Below are 22,073 nucleotides of genomic sequence, written 5' to 3'. Positions count from 1 at the left end.
GCCAGTAACTCAATTCAACTCTTGGCTGGCCCCTGGCGCCAACAGCCAGCAACTTGAGAGAGGCCATTCTGGCCCTTCCAGCCATCTCAGTGCTCAGCTGACATGCAAGAACGCAGGAGAGCCATCTGGTCAACTCATAGCATTGTGAGAGAAAATAAATTGCTATTGCTTTAAGCCTCTAAGTTTGGAGGTAATTTATTATGCACCAGTACATAACTGAAACACCAACTTTAGCTAGTTTGACATTTGTACTGAGAACTAAATAAAGCTACGGCAGGCAAGCTGGGTCCAAGAAAGAAGAGGAAATGATACAAATAAAAAACTGTTTGGATAAGCAGTATTCTATCCCTCTAATTCAAGCATGCTAGTCATTCTTATTATTAGACTAAATATAGAGTCAAGGTGTTTTTAAGTGATAAACCTCAGCTTCGGGGATGGGGGACTCAAAGACCAACACAACTACTGGAGAAAGGCTGATAAGAAAGTCTTTTAAATTCTGGTTTGAATTAAATAATGTATATGTTTACCTATTCAAAAGTTATATCTACAAAAAGAATCTGCAGACACCTGAACTAATTTGGTTAGTCACACATTTCTTCTAAGCTTAGCAGTGAAATTAGCAGTTGCAAAAATGGCAAAAAAACAGTACCCTTTGAGAATTTTCTTTTAATTTCCTAGATCAGGAGCCAGCAAACTTTTTCTGTCAAGCATCAGACAGTTTAGGGTTTGCAGGCCAAGAGACAAAATCAATGGTACTATATAGAAACTTATACAAAAAGGGAGATTTTTATTAATAAAAGTCAAGGTCTACATGGCTTGGTGGTTAAGAATCCACCTTCTAATGCAGGAGACACAGGTTCAATCTCCTGGTCAGGAAGATCCCCTGGAGTAGGAAATGGTAACCCACTTCAGAATTCTTACCTGGATAATCCTATGGACAGAGGAGCCTGGCGGGCTACAGTCCATGGGGACACAAAGAGTCGGACATGACTGAGCACGCACACACACGTGCAAGGTATAATCAGGAAATGTTTTCTTTGCAATATAGGTCTATTAATGAGAAAGGTAGAACTGTTTTTTGTGGGGCAGAGTGACTTCTTTATTGGGGTTCAAATGCAAAAACCACCCTTAGCTCATGGATCATGCAAAAACAGGGGGCATTCAGATTTCATGCCGTGTATAGCTTGTCACCTCTGCTCCTTTGGGGGAAGCGATTTTGCCACGGGTCCTGAGCAGCCCTGCACATCCTTGGTTGGCATGTCAAGACTGCAAGACCCTGAATGACATTTTCTAGGCCATTTTCAGGATGGTGTTTGCAGGAAGTGATTTGAGGAATGAGGCACATCTCTCCAAGACTAAGAATACAGTCACTCTAAAAGTGGGAGATTCCCCAAGATCCGTGTTCTCCTGTAATGCAACTCAATGTGTCTACAGGCATCCATCAAGGGCTCTTTGCATAGCCCCCAGACTTGAAGGTTATGGGAAACTGATACAAATGAACCTGGACATCTATCTCCTGCTTTTGTTGTAATTTCTCTCACCCCAGAGTCTCATGTCTTCTGTCATCATCCATGATAACTTCTTAGCTTGTTATAAGGATTAAAGTCTCAGACCCTTCATGGTTCTTGTTATGAATCCTAAATATAAATTTAAAAAACAACAAAAACCTACTGTATAGCACAGGGAACTATACTCAATATCTTGTGATAATCTGCAACAGAAAATATCTGAAAAAATATATGTACATATGTGCGTGTATATATATATGTGTGACTGAATCACTTTGTTGTACACCAGAAACACTGTAAATTGACTATACTTCAATTTTTTTTTAAAAGAGCTAAGGTTTTTAAGAGACAATCAGTTCCACACTGGCTGAAGTAAGAAAGCAGAGAGGAGGCTTACCAAAGGGCTTTATGCCATATCAGGGTCATAATGGAGAGCTGTGGAGGTGGTATTTGGTGGAGCAGAAGGCTGCAGTGAAGATGGCCAAGGTGTCTACATCACACACCCTCTGCCTCCCATCCCTAAGCGCAGCTTCCCCAGGCAGTGGTTACAGGTCCTCGTCTCCAGCTTCTGCTCAGCCCCATTCACCCGTCCCCCTGCCTCACTTATACACTCTCCCTTGACCCACATCCTGGTCAGCTAACACCAGCTTCAGACCCTTTCCCTTGACATCTGCCAGCCACAATCTAGTCCTGACCAACAAGTGGAGGTGTGTAGAGTGGGTCATCTAGAAAAGTTTGCTAGCATAATAAAAAAAGCTCAGACTCATCTGACACAACCCATTTACCCCTTCCTGCAGTTTTCATGTCGATTTTGTGGAGCAGTTGGCAAACTTAGCATTCAGTTCAGTCGCTCAGCCGTGTCCGACTCTTTGCGACCCCATGAACTGCAGCACGCCAGGCCTCCCTGTCCATCAGCAACTCCTCACCCAAACACATGTCCATCGATTCAGTGATGCCATCCAACCATCTCATCCTCTGTCGTCCCCTTCTCCTCCTGCCCCCAATCCCTCCCACCATCAGGGTCTTTTCAAAGGAGTCAGCTCTTCGCATCAGATGGCCAAAGTACTGGAGTTTCAGCTTCAGCATCAGTCCTCCCGGTGAACATTCAGGACTGATCTCCTTTAGGATGGACTGGTTGGATCTCCTTGCAGTCCAAGGGACTCTCAAGAGTCTTCTCCAACACCACAGTTCAAAAGCATCAATTCTTCCACACTCAGCTTGCTTTATAGTCCAACTCTCACATCCACACATGACTACTGGAAAAACCATAGCCTTGACTAGACGGACATTTGTTGACAAAGTAATATCTCTGCTTTTTAATATGCTGTCTAGGTTGGTCATAACTTTCCTTCCAAACACTTAGTATAAAGAGTATCTATTCTTCAGATAGTACACTGTTAATCCTAGTACACTGTTGGTGAGAATGCAAATTGGTATGGTTACTATGGAAAACAGTGTGAAGTTTCCTTGGTAGGTTGGAGATAATGAACATAAAGTGCCTGCCGTAGTCCTTAGCACCGTAGTGTTTGCTGAGTAGATTAGTTACTGTAGGCATTATTTTTTTTCACCTTGCAAGTTGGTGATGGACAGGAAAGCCTGGCGTGCTGCAGTCCATGGGGTCGCAAAGAGTCGGATACAACTGAGTGAACTGAACTGACAGCATGTGGGATCTTAGTTCCCTGACTAGAGATCAAACCCATGCCCCTTGCAGTGGAAGCACAGAGCCTCAACCACTGGACCACCAAGGAAGGCCCTGTAGGCATATTTTAAAATCATTTATTGTTTCATTATATAAGTTGGATACTCCAGAAATTTTAAATCTATTGATCCTGAAGAACTGGCACAACACAGGGAAAAGACAATGTTTCTCTTTGTGTGTAACAAAATGTATCTATGTTTTGGATTTTTGGTATGTGCACACCTATGATTGGCACTGGAGATTTCTTACTTCTTCCCATGTTGTAATTATAAGTTGGGTGTTGCTGGGTTAAGAGGTCATGTAACAGTACAGTGTAGGAGCGTCTGTGCTGGCAGCTTCTCAAGACTTGAAGAGGAACTTCAGGAAAATTAATCAGTGTCAACCGCAGGGTGGAGAGGAGAAATAACAGTTCTCCAGGAAAGTAATATAAATGTCAGGCCAAACTATCCCACCTACATTAGTAAGGTAAGGCTGGTCATGTTCAGCCTGTAAACCCTATCTGATAAGAGTCTAAAAATCTTGGTGAAACTGTGCCTTTCTTTTACAGGTTTCTTGTGTGTTAATCTTTTTTTTTTTTTTTTTGTGCAAGGGAAGACAATATTGTATCCAGGAAAGCAGTGGCAGGAAAACATGTGGGACTGTGACACCTGGAAATAGCTGGAACCTTAGAAAAATGCTGCTCTTAATGGGCTGGTATGCTATTAAGGAAGGGAACTAGCATTTTTTATTTTAAAATGCAGTGTTTTTATTCTCATTTCAAGTGGACAGTTTAGAAAAATACTAAACTTAATGCTATTATTCACTATTTCATGAATTTTTCCAACTCATGAATATTTTGTATTCTTTTACATTAACTTTATTCTTTGGGAGGAAACAGATACATATTCATTGTGTGTAGTAAATTCAACCATAACAAAGTACAGATGTTACTCTCTGTCGTGTCCAACTCTTTGTGACCCCATGAACTGTAGCTCTTCAGCCTCCTCTTTCCATGAAATTCTCTGGGCAAGAATACTGGAGTGGGGTGCCATTTCCTTCTCCAGGAGAGTTTCCTGACCCAGCCTGAGCTGGCAGGCGGATTCCTTAACACGGAGCCACTGGAGCTTCCTTATTACATTTTAAAGTACACCCTAATTTGTTTAGCTTTCTGTACCTAATATATAGGTTGTTCCCAATTTTTTGCTATGGCAAACAAAACTGAAAGTAATCAGTTCGGTTCGGTTCAGTTGCTCAGTTGCGTCTGACTCTTTGAGGCCCTGTGGACTATATAGCACACCAGGCCTCCCTGTCCATCCCCAACTCCTAGAGCTTGCTCAAACTCATGTCCGTCAAGTCTGTGATGCTATCCAACCATCTCATCCTCTGTCATCCCCTTAATAAACTTGTGAAAATACACTTTCACATGTGCTGTGATTGTGCTTAGTCGCTAAGTTTTGTCCTACTCTTTTGTGACTCCATAGACTGTAGCCTGCCAGGCTCCTCTGTCCCTGGGATTTCCCACGCAAGAATATCAGAGTGGGTTGCCATGCCCTCCTCCAAGGGATCTTCCCAACCCAGGGCTCGAACCCAGGTCTCCAGCCTTGCAGGTGGATTCTTGATCATTGTATCCACCAAGGAAGCCCAAGAATACTGGAGTTGGTAGCCTGCTCCTTCTCTCAGGGGTCTTCCCTGACACAGGAATTGAACCAGCGTCTCCTGCATTGCAGGCAGATTCTTTACCAGCTGAGCTACCAGAGAGGTCCTAGAGAAGCCCTAATTTCACAAAAGTATAAATGTACTTCTAAGTTCAATTCCCATAAGTAAAATTGTTTGATCAAAAAAGATGCCAAATGATCTTTCATACAAGTTGTACCAATTAGATAACCATTAATAAGCATTGGAGAGGTAAACTATCTACTGCTATCATGTATTGGAATGATAACACCATTTCTCCACACTTGCCAGCATAGCGTGTTATCAAATATTTTTGTCTTTGCCATCTGATGGAAGAAAAATAGTATAAAATAGTATAATTTTCACTTTCATTTATCTTAATATGAGTGAAGCTAAGCCTCTTTTATATTTAAGATCTATTTTTATTTCCTTTTCTGTGAATTGTCTGTTTGTGGAATTTGTTTGTGGAGTTTCTACCTGCTTGCTATCTTCTTATCGATTTGAAGACCTTCTTACTTATGAGGAAAGTAGCCCTTTGTGATATGAATGATAAACAATTGTTTTTTAAACAATCAAAGAAAAATTATAAAAAATGTTCAATCAAATAAGGTATGCAAAGATCCATGTGGGTTTATCTTGTTGTGACTCAACAGTGCAGATGAAATATTTATTGGAATGTAAGGATTCAAGCTGACTGGGTGTGACTCTAGGCTTGCTCTACTCATATGCAAATTAGTTTAAGCAAAAAAAAGAAAATGCTATATTATTTAAGAAGAATCCCAGAGATGGGCAGTTTCAGAAGTAACTCATCCTCATCAGGACCCAGGTTCCTTCTGTCCGTCTAATATTCTTTTCCATACATCATAATAAAGCTGGTTCCTTTTGCAGTTGTGAGGTGGCCACCAGTAGTGACCATACCTATGTGCCTCCCAGTTCAAGCCCACTGGAAGAGTGAGACTGGCTTTTAAAACAATTAAGATCTTTCTCTAAAGATTCCATTAAGCATCTCCTCATTTCTCAATGGCCAGAACTGGGTCATTAACCCATTTTAAATCAAACACTGGTAAGAGGGATTGAATTGCCTTTGATTCAAATAGATTTACCACTTTGTCCAAAGCCAGTTCCCCAAGAATCATTACCCTACCCTTTGGGGAGATAAAGCAGATATTAGATAGATGTTCTTTGCATTGGTCAAGTCACATAACTTCTCTGTGCCTTGTTCTCCTCCTTTATTCAATGAGAATAGTAATAGAACTTAATTCAGAAAGATTTAGTGCAGTTCCTTGTACTCAATAAACACCCAAGTAAACACCCAATAAATGTTTGCCCTTTTCTCTCTGGCTTCCTCTCCTGCCTAGCATTACTATTGTTTTTGTCATTATTATGACTTACTGAATAGCTGTCGAAAGAGCACAGTTTTGGAGAAAAGTAGTTAGAAACTTCTTTTAGAAGATATATTCATATTATTGTTGTTACCAGAACATACTCATTCTGCTTCTGACTGACCAGTTCTGTCTGTACCGATTGTCTACCGTGTTAGTACCTGAATGGCATCAATAAAAAACCCTGTCATTCACATCAGTGCTTACAGATTTACTAGTGAACTTTTTTAATCCAAAACTTACCACAGGGAATATTCAACCTTGACAATTAAAAAGTATTTTTCCATCCCAATATCCTTGTCCTTAAGGTTAGATTTAGGTCATGCATTTTTGGGGAAATAAAAGATATTATGATCTTCCCAAAGTATCATAATAAAAGATAAATAAAAGATATTATTACAAGATAATAAGAGATATTATGATCTTCCCAAAGTATCATATCTAGAGGCATATGATGTTTATTTCCCCTTAGTGGTAATGTTGAGAACTTGGACAATGTGTTGCCTTTCGCTACTTCCAAAGTTACTATTTTTCCTTATATGGTTAATAAACAATTTCTGGTGAATTTTTTTAGATAATGTAAATATTTTTTTTCATCAAATTGTCTCTCTGCTATACTAAATACTACCATAGACAATTTGAATTACTTTTATTTATGTTTCTTACCTGAATCCAGTTTTAATATGATGTTCTAAAGGATTATATATATATATATATTTTTTTTTTTTTGGCTGCATCAGTTAGCTGCAGCACACAGCCTCTCTGGTTGAGGTGCGTGGGCTCAGTAGTTGCAGCACGTGGACTTATTTGCCCCATGGCATGTGGGATCTTAGTTCCCTGACCAAGGATTGAACCTGCGTCCCCTGCATTACAAGGCAGTTTCTTAACCGTGGGACCACCAGGGAAGTCCCTAAAGGATGATTTTTACTATTATTTACTCTTATTCTACTATAAGAGCCACCCCCCACACACACACCTTCCTTCTCTCCTTCCTGCTTTCCTTCCTTCCTTCTTAGAATCTTTGTACATGAAAACTTATTTTACTGATTTTTTAAAAAAAAATAATTTAGGCACACTAGATCAGCAATCCACATTTCTCAAACTTGGTTTTTCAGGGGGAAAAAACCCTTTTCCCCCGACAAAGATTATTAACTAAAATCTCAGATTCTAGGGATCAAATGGCCACACCTAGTTTGCCTTAATGTTGAAATGCTATTTATTCAATTTATGAATGAATTATCATTGTAGAGCTTCTGCTATTCTCTGCCCATTTTCATTTCTTGTTGTTGTTCATTTCTAGCCTCCTAAAATTAGTCAATAAATCAAAAATAGCTAGAAGCCTTCCTACCAGGAACCCTTTTTGTTTTTAAATGGTAGCAAAACACTGACACGGCAGTCACTTAGCTGCAACAGCATAAGGAGAAAACATATCCACTGGCCCATGTCACACTCCTCCTGAATGGTTCCCTACTGTGACACAGCTTGAGTTTAGGCCTATGAAACTCATTCCACATTTCCTTCCAATCCTCTCTGTTCAGCACTCCCTTCAGATTCTTGAAACCAAGAAGCCTGCCACAACTGATCCCATTCTAAGCACATTTTTTCCAAGCAAGTAGACTGTATGTAGAGGGCGTTTGAAAATTGAAATTAGCACCCTAAGTCACAGGGATCGCTTTTCCTCTTGGGCCCCCTTAACTGTGGTAGGTTATTTTCAAGAGCTGCACAAAGCACCTGAGACAAAGCGATGAGAACGCGGTATTTGGAGTGGAAAGAGGGGATTAACACGGAGGTCGTATGAACTGATAAAAGGGAGGGCCACCCTGCAACTACATCAGAGGCAGAGCAAGCAAATCTCTCTCCAGGCCCATATTATAAGGACACAACTAAATGAGATCAAAACCGGCTGAATGTAGGGGATGGCGACTTTGCAATATTAACACACATCAAACATTGTGCATTCTTCGGAGAATTTCACTGGAACCAAACAAGATTCTATTCCTGAGGGTATTTTACAGCGGCCACTGAAAAATGCTGGTGATAATTTGTATGTCAGTGAGATCGCTTTGAATTCTTAGAGTCCTAATTCTCTATTATCTTATTTACATAGAAAAACCAGTTGGAAAGCAATACAGTATATGCCTCTTTATCTGGAATCAAAATACCCAGAAAAGCAAATTGAGTTGAGTGGCAAAAACAAAGATAACTGATTACTTACAATGATGACCAAAGGCATTAGTGAGAATGTAAAATGCTTTCTGATCCTTGAAAAATTATGAGCAGTATAATTTTAGTGTGAAGAGCTAACTTCTTATAATTCAAATTCTTTGAAATTAGACATTCTTTTGTTCAGGCAACAAATATTTATTCAAAATCTACCAATTCTTGTTTCAACGAGGAGCAATGGACAGAATCACCCAAAAAGTAGGATCAAGATTAAGATCCCTGTAGGATAACCAGACAGAGGAGTGCTTCTGCTGCTGTTGTTTCAATCGTGTCTGACTCTGCGGGACCCTGTGGACCATAACCCACCAGGCTCCTCTGTCCGTGGGATTCTCCCGGCAAGCATACTGGAGTGGGTTGCCATGCCCTCCTCTAGGGGATCTTCCCCACCCAGGGATCGAACCTGCATCTCCCTCATTGCAGGTGAATTCTTCACAGCTGAGCCACTGGGGAAGCCTAACCAGACAGAGTAAGATAAGACAAGCAAAAAGAACTTGGTCCCCAAACCTGACTGAACAAAGAAGGTTGCAGACCTGCTTGCATTTTTTCTTAACAAACTACTCTAAAAAGTGTTTTCTCTCTATTGCTCATCTTGTCCCATTCATTTTGAATGACTTCCACACCATCTACACCAGATAAAATCCAAACCTTTGTTAAAATGCACTTCACTTAAAGAATGTACTCATTCTGTATTTGTTGAATTGAGTATAGAAGAACATAAAATATTCTTCATAGCACACTTATCTGTTAGAAAAATTCAAAAAAATCATTAATGTAAGACCAGAACATTTCACCTTTGAGTTCAAGAGATGGCATCTGTGGCTCACTAGCAAATAAAATACAGAAATATTCTTATGCATAATTTCATCAAGTAGAATAATCTTCCAAGGTCATTTTACCAAATAATATGATCTTTCAAAGTCATGAACAGATTGTGAGACAATGCCATGCAATATACCTAGAATTTAATCAGATGTTGTTTTAATACCACATGTTTATAGCATACAGGAAGTACTTGAAAATAAGGCACATCAAGTCAAAGACCTTTGGAGTTAAAAGGAAAAGAACTTTAATTATGCTAATAGCTTTGTGGCAGGTTTAACATGTGGTCACATATTTGCTGACATTTCTGCCATAGAAAGGGGGGGGGGTGTCTATGTGCTTTTTTCTTGAATGTGGATGGGGTTTGTGACTCTTCAACCAGTCAAGTCCAGTGACAAGTACAGCCCTTGGGACTTCTGAGGTTAATTCACAAAAGCTCATGCAGCTTCCACCTTGCTCACAGGAGCACCTGCTTTTAGTGCCCTTAGGGTCCATGTAAAAAGTCTGACTACCCTGAGGTCACATTGCTAGAGACCCCACATGGATACACTCCAACTGACAGACCCAGCTAAGTCCAGCCTTCTAGCCATTGTCCCAAAGTTTGAGACATGGGCAATGAAACCACTTTGGACTTTTCAGACCATTTTATTAGATTCAGTCTTGTGCATCAGGAATTCTGTAGGGTTCAGCTGGATAATCCTTCTCTTCCATGTGATGTTAATGGAGGTCACCTGATAGAAGAATGAACCAGTTGATTCCTGCCCAAACTTCTGACCCATAAAAATTGCAAGATATAATAAAATAGAGTTTTTCTTAGTGCCACTAAGTTTTGAAGTAGTTTATCATGTAGAAATAGGTAGCCGGAATAAGATTCCTTAGCCAGAATGCCTTGGAAGAAAAAAAAAGGATTTAAAAGAATAATTTATGTACTGCTGAATGGGAGATTCATACTACATGAATAGATAAAAGAATTGGGTAATATACAACCTGATCATAGGATTAGGGCCCACAAGTACCATCAGATCACCCTATTTAGAGGGTCTTGATAAAAAAAAATGTCCCATCAATGTCATCCACAACAATCCAATCAGTGTCACTGCCAAAATCTTCCATTCTTACAGAGTTTCAACAAGCAGAGAAGAGATCCTTCAAAGCTGCTTGCAAAGTCATAATTTTTTCATTGACAGTTAAGCATTCTTTCAATTCTGTAAAGATTTAGAATTAAATATAGACATGTACAAGTAAACAAAACCATAGTATTAATATTTGTGTTAATGAACCTGTGTATTTTTATTATTTTGTACTTGTTAGGCTTATAAGACTTTAGACAATTAAAGTAACAGATCAACCTTGCAATTTCAATTTAAAATGTAATTGGATAATTAATTCACACTTGTGATTTCAAGATGAAATCTTAATAAATTTACATACAGTTTGTGGACATTTAAGAAAATTCGAGTTTCTCTAATATTGTAGCTTTAATTTTTAAAATACTTTTAGAGTACTCAGGAAGGTTTCTTTTAGTTGTTACATAGTTTATGTAGCAAATGAACTTAAGCGAGCCCAAAATACTTGAAGACATTTCATTAAGTTTCCAAAATGGGACAAACACTATTTAACGGCAATGTATTTCCTAATTTAAACTCCTTTATAAAAGAATTTCCTCTTGTGGTGAATTTGCTGAGAGCTAGTCTTATCCTTTTCTCCTGGGAATTTCACTGAGCTGTCAAAGAAGTAGACTGGTCACTGCCAAGGACAAGAAAAAAAAGGTAGTTCTCCCCGAACAAGGGTGAAGAAGAGCCTGTTAATTACCAAGAACAGAGGCAAGCTCAGCAATTTCTGAACAAAGAAAGCTCTGCCTTGAGAACACCCACCCCCATGAGTGCTCTGAGCTCTAGGCTCAGGGTGCTTTCCCTGTCTCTCTGCTGCATCCAGATAAGGAGATGAGCACCTTTAAACGAGAAACACCACAAACAGCACTCTTGGAGACTACCTGAAGTGGGAAAGGGACCTGTTATCGGGTCTCTACCCTGTTAAGTGACAATAGCAATGTAAATCTTTGTTTCTAGAAGGCTTCTTTTCATTCCACCTCCAGAAACAAAGAACAAAAGAAGTGAAATATATATGAAAGATTTAGAGTAAAGAAACAAACGTATTCTTAAAATCAAGTCTCACTAGTAGACTTAGCCTAAAAGGAAACAGCAGCCCACTCCAGGATTCTTGCCTAGAGAATGTCATGGACAGAGGAGCCTGGTGGGCTACAGTCAATGGGATCGCAAGAGTCAGACATGCTTTAGCGACCAAACCACCACCACCCCCACCCTTCCTGTATGAGGGCTTCCCAGGTGGTTCAGTGGGTAAAGAATCCGCTTGCAGTTCAGGAGACTGGGGTTCGATCCTCAGGTCGGGAAGATCCCCTGGAGAAGGACATGGCAACCCACTCCAGTATTCTTGGCTGGGAAATCCCATGGACAGAGGGGCCGTGTGGGCTACAGTCCATGGGGTTACAAAGAGTCAGACATGGCTGAGCGGCCAAGCGCAGCACACTCTCATATGTTTCTAGAAACCTGAACGTATACTTCTGTGGGCCGCGGCCTGGTCTCTGGCGTGTGTCTAAGATGTGCGTCTCTCCTTGTATCTGTCCTAGGTTATTCAACACACTTTCCTCTGTGCTTCAGCTCTCAGAGTTTAGCTCAGGAAACATTGTTCTAATGACACATTTGGATCTGCTCTATTTTCTTTGGCATAGAAAACCAGAGATACCCACTCTCAGGTTTGCTGGCCATTGCTGCTTCCAGATGCAGAGATTCACGTTGCCTGGGCAACAGAGGTAAAAACATTTTCCTCACCCATCGCAGCAATAGATGACCCTTATCTTATCAGCCTACTCTCTCCGTGTGTATCTTAAATATTAATTTCCTTATAACTCTTTTGACTTTATAAAGACCACTCTCAGTGTGGTGGGTCCCCTTCCTGTTCCTGGGAAATCACCCAAATCCCACTGAGTACATAGGAGGATTAGCCTCTTCTTAACCCAGTCACCTTGGCCCTAACTGACTGGCTGAGGGAGAGTGACCAATGTCCAGCTGGGCCGTTAGAGTCATTTTCTAGTTTTCTAACTGCACTTGAGGAAAAGAAACCAATAATCCTTGTTACAGGTTGACTTATACTCTGAGTATATTCTTTAATTTCCTCAAATTTGTGAATTTTCATTTCCCTTCTTTTACTGACTTCTAGTTTTATTCCATTGTGATCAGAGAAGATACTTTGGATGATTTAAAACTTCAAAAATTCACTGAGACTTGTATTCTAACATATGGTCTATCCTGGAAACTGTTCCAAATGTACTTGAGAAAAACATGTATTCTGCTTTTGGGGGATGCTTTATAAATGTCTCTCAGGTCTAGTTTGTCTATGCTGTTGTTGTTGTTTAGTCCCCGAGTCACATTCAACTCCTTTGTGACCCCATGGACTGTAGCCCTCCAGGCTCCTCTGTCCCTGGGGTTTCCCAGACAAGAATATGGAAGTGGGTTGCCATTTCCTTCTGCAGGGGATCTTTCCAATGCAGGGATCAAACCCAGGTCTCCTGCTCTGGCAGGTGGATTCTTTACCACCGAGCTGCCAGGGAAGCCTCCTAGCTTATTTACAGTGCTGTCCAAATCCTCAATTTCTTTATTGTCTTCTGTTTAGTTGTTCAGTCCATTATAGAAAGCAGGGCATGGAAAACACTCAACTATTACTGTATAACTATTTCTCCCTTTAATTCTGTCAATTTTTGTTTCATACACTTTGGGTCTCTGTTGTCAGATGTGTATATGTTTATAATGGTTATGTCTTCTTCGTCATGAACACTATCGATACTCATTCAGAAACTTAAAGAAAAATGATAACTTTTTCTTCAAGATGCCCAGGAAATTTAATAATAGATTGGGTGGCTCTATTTTTGCAGTTTAACATTTAACATAATATTTGAGATACATATATATTAGTTGTCATAATTCAAGGTCTAGAAGCTTTTGTATAGATAATTAATTCACATAAAGGAGTTTTTTAAACAGTAAAAGAGGAAGATTAAGACAATGAAATGGATTTCTAATCAAATTTAAAATGGAAAGTAATTATAGAAATGCCTGCAGAATTTCTTCCTTTGTGAAAATGCTATCTTATGCAATTTATACATATGCAAAAGCTTTTAGATATATACAAAAGATTCTTTGTAAGGCACCACTCTCAATAGATGAAATTTACAACACCTGTCATGATGTTCTTAGTAATTTTGTAATCCAAAAAGTGAATCTTCTATAAAGTATTTTTAAATGCATCTTCTAGCTCTTCATCATGAAAAAGTAATTTGCTCTAGTTCTAGGCAATGAAAAAAGAAAGACTGTTCTGCTCTGTTCCTTTGCTGCTTTTTTATAGTGTCCTCCGGTGTAATTGATCCCAGAGCCTGGACATGAGGGCTGCTGTTTCTTCAAAACTTTAAAGAATTGGAAAATTAGTTCCCTATGCTTTTTATCCCTATCAAAAAATTTCAACAGATGAGTTAAGAAGCCTGAATGAATCAGAGAATTTTAAATAAGAAGACAACTAAAGTTAGAAAGTATAGTTTTTAAAAAAAAAAAAAAGGCAAAAATAAGTCCTGTTTGATGTTAACTTATGGACTGTATTCTGGTGCTCCAAATAGGTGGAATAATCCCGAATCACAAAGGTCGTTGATGATCCCTAAAGATATACTGGTATGAGCTACTTTTCCTTACAATCTGCTCAGTCCATAATTCTTCCATTTAGAAATGCACTGTCCTCTCCCTGGAACAAGGGGAAAAGAGAGTGCCAGACATAGTAGCCTAACTCTTACTTTGTCGGTCATCGCTTCTCTCAACACACACACACACACACACACACACACAATCATACACATCATTTTTAGTTAGCCCTTTTGGGAGACACAAATTGCTCCAGAAATGAGCTGAGGCAGGGCCAAGGCTTCCATCACCAGATCTGAGGCTGAGCAGGGACTAAGAGTGGGCTTCTCTGCAAAGGAGCAAATGAGTCGATCTGAAGAGGGGAGAGGTGGCCTGAATCTTCCAGGGCACTCCTGAGCTGCAGCTGACCCATGCTGCCAAAAAGTAGGTGGACAAAGAGATCAAGACCAGAGAGAGCACCGGCTGAGATGGTCTGATGGAGAAAAAAGAGGCAGGGACTAGCCAAGCCTATGTGGGCAACATGGACATTTACGTAACACTTTATGGTTGGTGAGTGTTTTTCATCTTCACTATGCCTTTTTTTTGAAGCCACTGAATTACATAAGAGGCAGATAATATTATTATTCCCAGATAGCAGAAGTATCCCCATTTACTTTCATGAATGCAGAAATTGAGGCTTGCCCAAGATCACAATTTTAATATGGGCAGATCTATAACTCAATCCTATATCAGTTCATGACTCTTAAACTTGTGTTGTCTGGACCTACCCCCAGGAGACCTGCTAGGTCAGCTGTGGATCAAACACAATGCAGTGATTCAAGTCTTCCAATATGGAAGTTTGCGATGGAGGTGGATGGTAAGTGGCCAGGTTGGGCTCATAGGCTGTTTTCAAGAACTTGTAATTTAGTCTAAAGGCAATGGGAAGAACATTTTAAGACATATGAAAAAGAACATATTAATTCAGGTGAGTCTGAGGATGTCTGAGACTCTAGCCTGATGGGGGAGACTCTAGGAGCATCTCCATATGAGAGTGATGGGAGCAGGATGGGAAATACATCTTAAGGGACAAGAGAATCACTGTATTGACATCTTCATTATTGATAAAGTTCATCAATTAGTATTTCACCAAACTCACTGTGAGGCAATGAATACAAGGTATCAGCATCTTTGGCACTAAGAGTTACCATCTTATTTAGACGCAAGCATTGTTCCATATCCTTGTCCTACATTTAATGCAGCAAACTTCAAAAGGCATTTGTTCCTGTTTCACAGTTGAAGAAACAGGCTTGAGAAACTGACTTTCCTAAGATCACACAGCACCAAGTTCCACATTGGTAAAGCCAAAACTAGCCTAGATAGCTCTCTAATGATAGAAGTATTACCAGTCTACAAATTCAGGTGTACAAGAAATTCTTGAAGATTTCTTTAACTCAGTTCAGTTTCTATTTTAAGCCTCATCTTGAAACCTCTACAACTATTAACCTGGGCCATTCAAGATTTCATTCCTCTCATTGTACCCTGAGTTAATGACAATGTTTAGGGGCTGATGTGGCATCAAAACATTGGGTGTGCCCTGAACCTTAGCAATCTGCCCACAGTAAATAATATCAATACAGTCATTATTCCATTCAATGTGGCCCCTGGACTGTGGGCCACAACTTGTCGAGTACAACAGATTGGGTTTTTTTGTGTGTGTGCTCATAGAGAAGGGGACAACAGAGGATGAGATGGTTGTATGGCATCCCCGACTCAGTGGACATGAGTTTGAGTAAGCTCTGGGAGTTGGTGATGGACAAGGAAGCCTGGCTTGCTGCAGTCCATGGGGTCACAAAGAGTCAGACAAGACAGAGCATTTGAACTGAGCTGAACTGAGAATTAGATTGCCTTTAAGCAGAGGCAATTCTAGAGTACAAGCCTCACTAGTCTCCCACTCAGCTTCCCAGGTGGAGCTGGTGGTAAAGAAACTACCTGCCAATGCAAGAGACGCAGGAGACACAGGTTCTATCCCTGGGTCAGTAAGATCCCCTGGAGGAGGGCACGGCAACCCACTCCAGTATTCTTCCCTGGAGAATCCCATGGACAGAGGAGCCTGGTGGGCTACAGACCACAGGTCACAAAGAGTTGGACACTCTGAAGTGACTTAGCATGCACACACAGTCTCCCACTCACATCACTTCCAATCCTCACATATATGTTACCCACAAGGAATCTGAACACATTGAGTTTATGAGCCTGGTTAGAGAACCCGCAACACCTTGGTCTCCATGGTCTTGCTTGCCTTAGTCCCTTCTGCTTGCGAGACCCAAGACCTTCTCTGCTAGTAAAACCAGGCAGTAGGACATGAACTCGCCCATCTCTTTCTTCACAGCCCTGGGCTCTGGGGGAATGCATCTCATCTGGTGGAACATTTACTCACCATGCTTATTAAGGTCACTTTCTCTGGGCCCACAAATCTTCTCCTCCCTCGAGGGCTTAGGATTTGGAAAATCAAAGCCAGGATTTCCAAGTCTATCCAGCCCCTTCCTCTCTGGAGGTGGCCGGGGCACTGGATTGGAGTGGGTGGGGTGGGTGGTGGGGTAGGCTGGTGTGGAGACTTGTAAGCTGTTTCAACAAAGAAAATACAGGGAAGGAAAAATACAATAATCCAGGGTAAAATAATACCAAAATAGTATGTTGCCACTTGGGCTTCTTTAGAAGAGAAATGCCACTTAACTGTAAGGAACAAAGTATAGAATAAAGGTCTTAGGATGATTTGGATGAGGGTTCCGTTAACTTTTCTTCTGGCACCAACCCAGTAACCACACAGAGGGCAAAATTTGCAAAATACAGCACAGTGCCTTTAGGATTCAAGGTTAGACGCTGAAGAAGCTGGGCTCTCACAGAAGAGCAGCTTTGCAAACCTCTTCCCGGCACCAACTCGGGAGCATTGTCGGAGCATGGCAAAGTGCTCTTGGACGGCGTGAGTTCACAGGGCACTGACACCATTTCATTCATTGTCCCATTTCTAATATGTGCTGCGTAAACACCATCAGGGCTCTGCTAAGTGGAGTCAGCTTCCTTTTAAATTACAGGTCAATTTTCTGCATCCTCTTTGCTTTTCTATTTCTCCCAAGGTGGCAGCTAGAAAAAAAGAATATTAAAAAAATGATGAAGGACCAAATACAGGAGTAATGTAGTCTGGCATTTGTAGGTTTTTGTCCACTTTTACCTAAGTATAGCTCTTCAAGGAGTCTCATGTGTCTATTATCAAGTCCCTTATATGAGATAATTTCTCCTAAAAAAACAAAAGAGTGATAATTTTTATTTCTTCTGCAATCTGGCACTCTAAAAGCCCAGATCAGCTTTCAGCTCAAGACATTGCTATCTGTACCAAGTCATGTATGAAAATATATCCCAGGCCTATAGCCTAGGTTCAGAAGTATGGAATGTGGAGATTTAAAAAAACTCTTTGAGTAGCTGATGTGGAGGTTGGGGCAGATAGGGGTACGGCAGGTAAGAGATGAGAGAGAGAGACAGTGAGGGCCTGGGTGGACATGTTGAGTTTAGCATCCTGGAAGTGCAGACTGAGGCACCCAAGAGGATATGGAAGCATTGAACGTTGAGAACTTCCTTAGGCAATAAATGGCAGTGATGCAGGAGGCAGAAACCACCCTGGCAGTGGAAAACCTAGACGTTAGTCATGGGGTTGAGTCTTCTGAGCGATGGAGAAAGAATAATGGGCAACCAGACCTCACAGTGTGGTTGATTTAACCTTGCACAACCATTCTGAGTAAGCATTTTCCCTGAGTGCTGAAATGAGGGAAGTAAATGTCAAAAGGGAGTTAAATGGATTGCCTGGTCATAGATTTAATGAGGTGATTCAGACTAGAGTGCACCCCAAGTCCTTTCAAATCCACTCAAAAGCCTGAACGTTTTTCAACTTTACCAAGACTGACAGGGTACAGACCTGAGGACCTCGCAAGCAGGATTTTGTCCTGGCGGTTCTGGAGCTTGTAGAATTTCACAAAACATGATCTGCGGACTCTGCCCCCAGTAAGAGTCCTGATTCAGTAAGAGTAAGACATTCTGATTCAGAAGGTCTGGAGTGAATTTCAAGAATTTTAACTTCCTTGGAGATCCAGATATAGGATATCCAATGCTCCACCATCCTGATCACTAAAACAAACTATGGTTTGGGCATAAGGCCTAAGCAGAGCCAACTGGTGTCTTCTCTTGGACTAGAGCCCATGGGCTTGCAAAGAGTCAGACATGACTGAGCACGCACGCACACACACACTAAGGTTTATATATATGATGTATATGTATATATACACACAATTTGAGAGTAATATTCTTTCCACTGACACTGCTAAGTTTGAGGTTGTAAGCTGGGTTGACTGGGGTTCCTCCTGTCTACCATGTAGAAGCAGAGTCTCTATAGATATTCACAAATCAGAAATAAGCTTTTGAGTCCCGTGGATGTCATGGTATCTAAAGTCTACCTTGGATCTCCTACTTTTTGAGCCCATGTTCCTTTTTTGTCCTCTTCTTAAACTAGTTTGAGTTGGGTCTCTGCCACTTATAACCAGGTGGCCTCGCTAGAGTGTGTGTGAAAGAGACCAAAAGATTTACATGAGCGCAGTATGAGTCAGCAGTGTAATGGGACTTCTAAATTCACCAAGGTTATCCTTGGGCTTAAAAGCAAATGGCCTAAGTCACATGTTTTTCTTGTACTTCTTGATCCTCACACTGTCCTTGACTGATACTGTCCACTTCAGTGCCTTCAATTATAATGATTTAGAAACCAGTATCTCCATCTACATCATTGATCTTTGGTTGTGATTCAAAGTCTGCTGAACACTTCCACTTGGGTGTCCCCAGACACCACAAATTCAACAGGTACAAACACGCATTAATGATATTTCCCCCCCTCAAGATATGATTCATCTCTAGCTCTTGGCTTTGTGAAAAGCACAATCATCCTCTCAGGTCGAAAGCCAGAAGCCTGGGCACTCTACTTACACCTCCCTTCTCATCACCATCCCGACACTTCTACTATTGTGTCCAGTTTGTTCCGCCATCTAAACTCTAAATACACATCTAAATACCCAAATACAGCTTACAAAGCTGTTCATAATTTGACTGTTGCTTACCTGGATTGTTCCATTTTTGTCTTCCTTTCCTTTTGAATTTTTTGTGCTAGCCATTTTAAACCTTGAAAGACCATCCCATACTCTTGTCTCTGGGTCTTCATATAAATTCACCAAGTTGCCTGCAAGTCTCTTCCCTCATCTTTCTGCCCAGTGAACTCCTATTCATTCTGTAAGGACCAACTGAGATGTCATGTTTGGAAAGACTTGCCTCTAGTCCTGAGTATGCCTTAAGTTCCACTATTGTAATTTCGCACAGTGCCCCAATAATTCCTCATTGCAGCAATACTCTGTATGTTTACCTCACTATTCAAATTTCTAAGAGATAGAAAATTTACATAAGTGGAGAGAAGCATATGTCAAGGATGGAAAACTAAATCATTTCTTCTCAAATTAATTTTTAAGCTTAACCCAATATGATCATCCACAGTTGGATTTCTTAATTGATAAAATTATCCTAAATTTCATCTAGTTGTGTAACTGGGCAAAAAGAGCTTAAAAATTTCAAAAAATAAAAAAAAGGAAAAATAAATAACAGAAGATAAGCCTTATCAGGTATCTGAAACTGTTAAAGACATAAATGTTAGAACACTGCTTAAATTTACTCAATGACTTTTTATTTCATTAATAAAACTCCTAGCAAGGGCCTGAGTTGCATTTATTTGGTGGGGCCTAATTTCTGTCCAAGCTCCTATCTACGAGACTGTCTGGGAAGTATAGTGTTAGCTTTCCAGGCTGTGCAGAAAAGGGAGACAAGCTAGAAGGAGGGGAGGATTGGAGGCTGAGTTCTAATCAGCTGTATCCACCCCAAGAATTCTGCTCCTGGTTCTGAGTTTGTTCCTGGTCCCAGTTTCAAGTCTATTGTTGTAAACTATCTTCTTGGGAGGGGGCTCTTCTCCATGTACTTCTTTCACTTCCAAGCATAAACTTTTAGGCCAAAAATTATGTCTATGTTGTTCATTATTATATCCAAAGTGATAATCAATAAATTTGATTTTGATTAAAATGTAAATAAAAGAGGCCTGATTGAACCTTGAACTGTTAGACCCACTGCTTCAGGTAGTGATCCTTTTTGAAGACATCTTAAGGGAAAGAAAAACAAGCTGGGCTGAATTACAAGAAGATGGCACGGATAATGAGAAGCTACCAGTACCTGGCCATATAAGGAATGGAGAAGGAAATATTTTACCTGGAGACAGACATGCAAGAAAAATGGGAGTCCTGACTTCAATAATTTGAAAGTCTGTTACATGCAATAAGAAATAGACAGGGTTTTGCTGTTTCAAACAGTAGGACTAGAACCAACGGATGGATGTTACAGGGAATCAGAATTCAACTCAGTATCAGAAAGAATTGCTGCCTATTATATTCACCCAGGAGATGGTGACTGTCTTCCCACAGGAAATGGCCCTATTCAGGGATGTGGTTGCTAAGGATGTGGGCTGAATGATTTCTGAGGCCTCTAGGATGTTTGAATAAACTAAAAGTGCACATGTGGGTGTGTGCATGCTAAAGCTCTTCAGTCGTATTGGACTCTTTGCGACCTTGTGGACTGTAGCCTTTCAAGCTACTCTGTCCATGGGATTCTCCAGGCATGAATACCGGAATCGGTTGCCATGCCCTCCTCCAGGGGATCTTCCCACATCTCTTATATCCCTTGCATTAGCAGGCGGGTTCTTTACCGCTAGCACCACCTGGGAAGCCCAAAATGAAAGTAGATACATCTTTTCCAAATTCTTATCGAAACACCTGATTATGCAAGTTGCTAATGTTCTGTTTCTTTGGGACTAAAACGAGTTCTTCATGCCCTTAGACCATGACAAAGCGTTCAAAGGATTCCAAGCTAAGCAGAGCTGAACTGTAGGTCTGGATATACACCAGGCGACTTGTCATCCCTCCACCATCTTACATCCAGTCGGTTTATCATTCCACACAGCTCTTCACACAGAATCAGCAAGGCCATATCAATTATACGCATTTGCTATTCACCCCCATACTCCTTTGGTGGGAGGCCGATATTATTCTCCTCACTTTAAAAGCTAGCAAAGGTACAGACATGCGGAGTAATTTTCACAAGGTCACTGAAAATTAGATGAAGGCCCCAGGAGCTGATCCTGGTGCTTAATTTCCCGAATCACTCAGCCCCCACTGCCCCTCTGCAGGAGGCCTGGGCTGAGAGCTCAGGAAAACATGGTAATGCATTTATTTATGCTTTTTCTCTCATGCTTTTTAATAGTAGTGCAATCATTGTGTTTTTCCAAAACAAATTCATTTTTTTCAGAAATAAAGAAACTCAGAACCAGGGGTAGAATTCTTTGACAGGATGCTTCTTTTGCAGTACAATGCCTGAATTCTGATTACTCTGTCCTTGTTTTAGAGGATTCCCTTGGCAAGCAGGTGTTTTAATAAATACCTCATACACATAGTATTTTAGTGGAGAAGTGATCTTATTCTTCCTCCCGAGAACCGCATTAAGTGTGATGGAGCTGGCTAGGGAGTGTTTAACAAAACGGTGCTTATGTGAAGGGACACTCAGTTTGTAGCTATATGTGTCCTTCCATCTGCCCATTCGTGAATTATTCAACCAACATGAAACAGCACTGTTTGGGGGTGGGTTTTTTTTTCCCCAAATGGTGGAATTTAAATAAGCTCTATTCCCCAAAATAACTTAAGAAAAAACCCTACATCAGCTCCTCCAACACTCCAACACAGGCAAAGCAGGCCAAGGGCTGTGTTTATCATCACCAGCTCTGCAGGGTTTTTAATTTTTTTCCAAGAAAATTGAAGGAAGTTGGTTTTTCAAAGGAAAAAGGACATTAAAAAAAATTCCCATTCAATTCTTAAGTGTAATATCCAACATTCAAATCTTGACTTCAAGGTCATTCTTCTTGGAGGAAGAGAAATGATAGATTTGTTCCCTGTAGATGCTTCCCTTAGAAAGTTCCCACTTTTTGACT

General features: G+C 40.6%; 1 protein-coding gene across 1 annotated transcript in view; it reads right to left on the bottom strand.

The window, feature by feature from the left end:
• Positions 1-1,042, bottom strand: part of ARG1 (arginase 1) — a 53,547-nt gene extending 52,505 nt beyond the window's left edge. Inside the window, exon 1 of the mRNA XM_061130363.1 lies at positions 922-1,042. Within this exon, the coding sequence (XP_060986346.1) occupies positions 922-966 (45 nt within the window). The 5' untranslated portion in view covers positions 967-1,042. The remainder of the gene's footprint in view (positions 1-921) is intronic.
• Positions 1,043-22,073: the final 21,031 nt, after the last annotated feature.

This window comes from Dama dama, chromosome 26 (assembly GCF_033118175.1).
Source record: "Dama dama isolate Ldn47 chromosome 26, ASM3311817v1, whole genome shotgun sequence".
NCBI lineage: Eukaryota > Metazoa > Chordata > Mammalia > Artiodactyla > Cervidae > Dama > Dama dama.
This window is presented reverse-complemented; position numbering and strand designations above follow the sequence as displayed.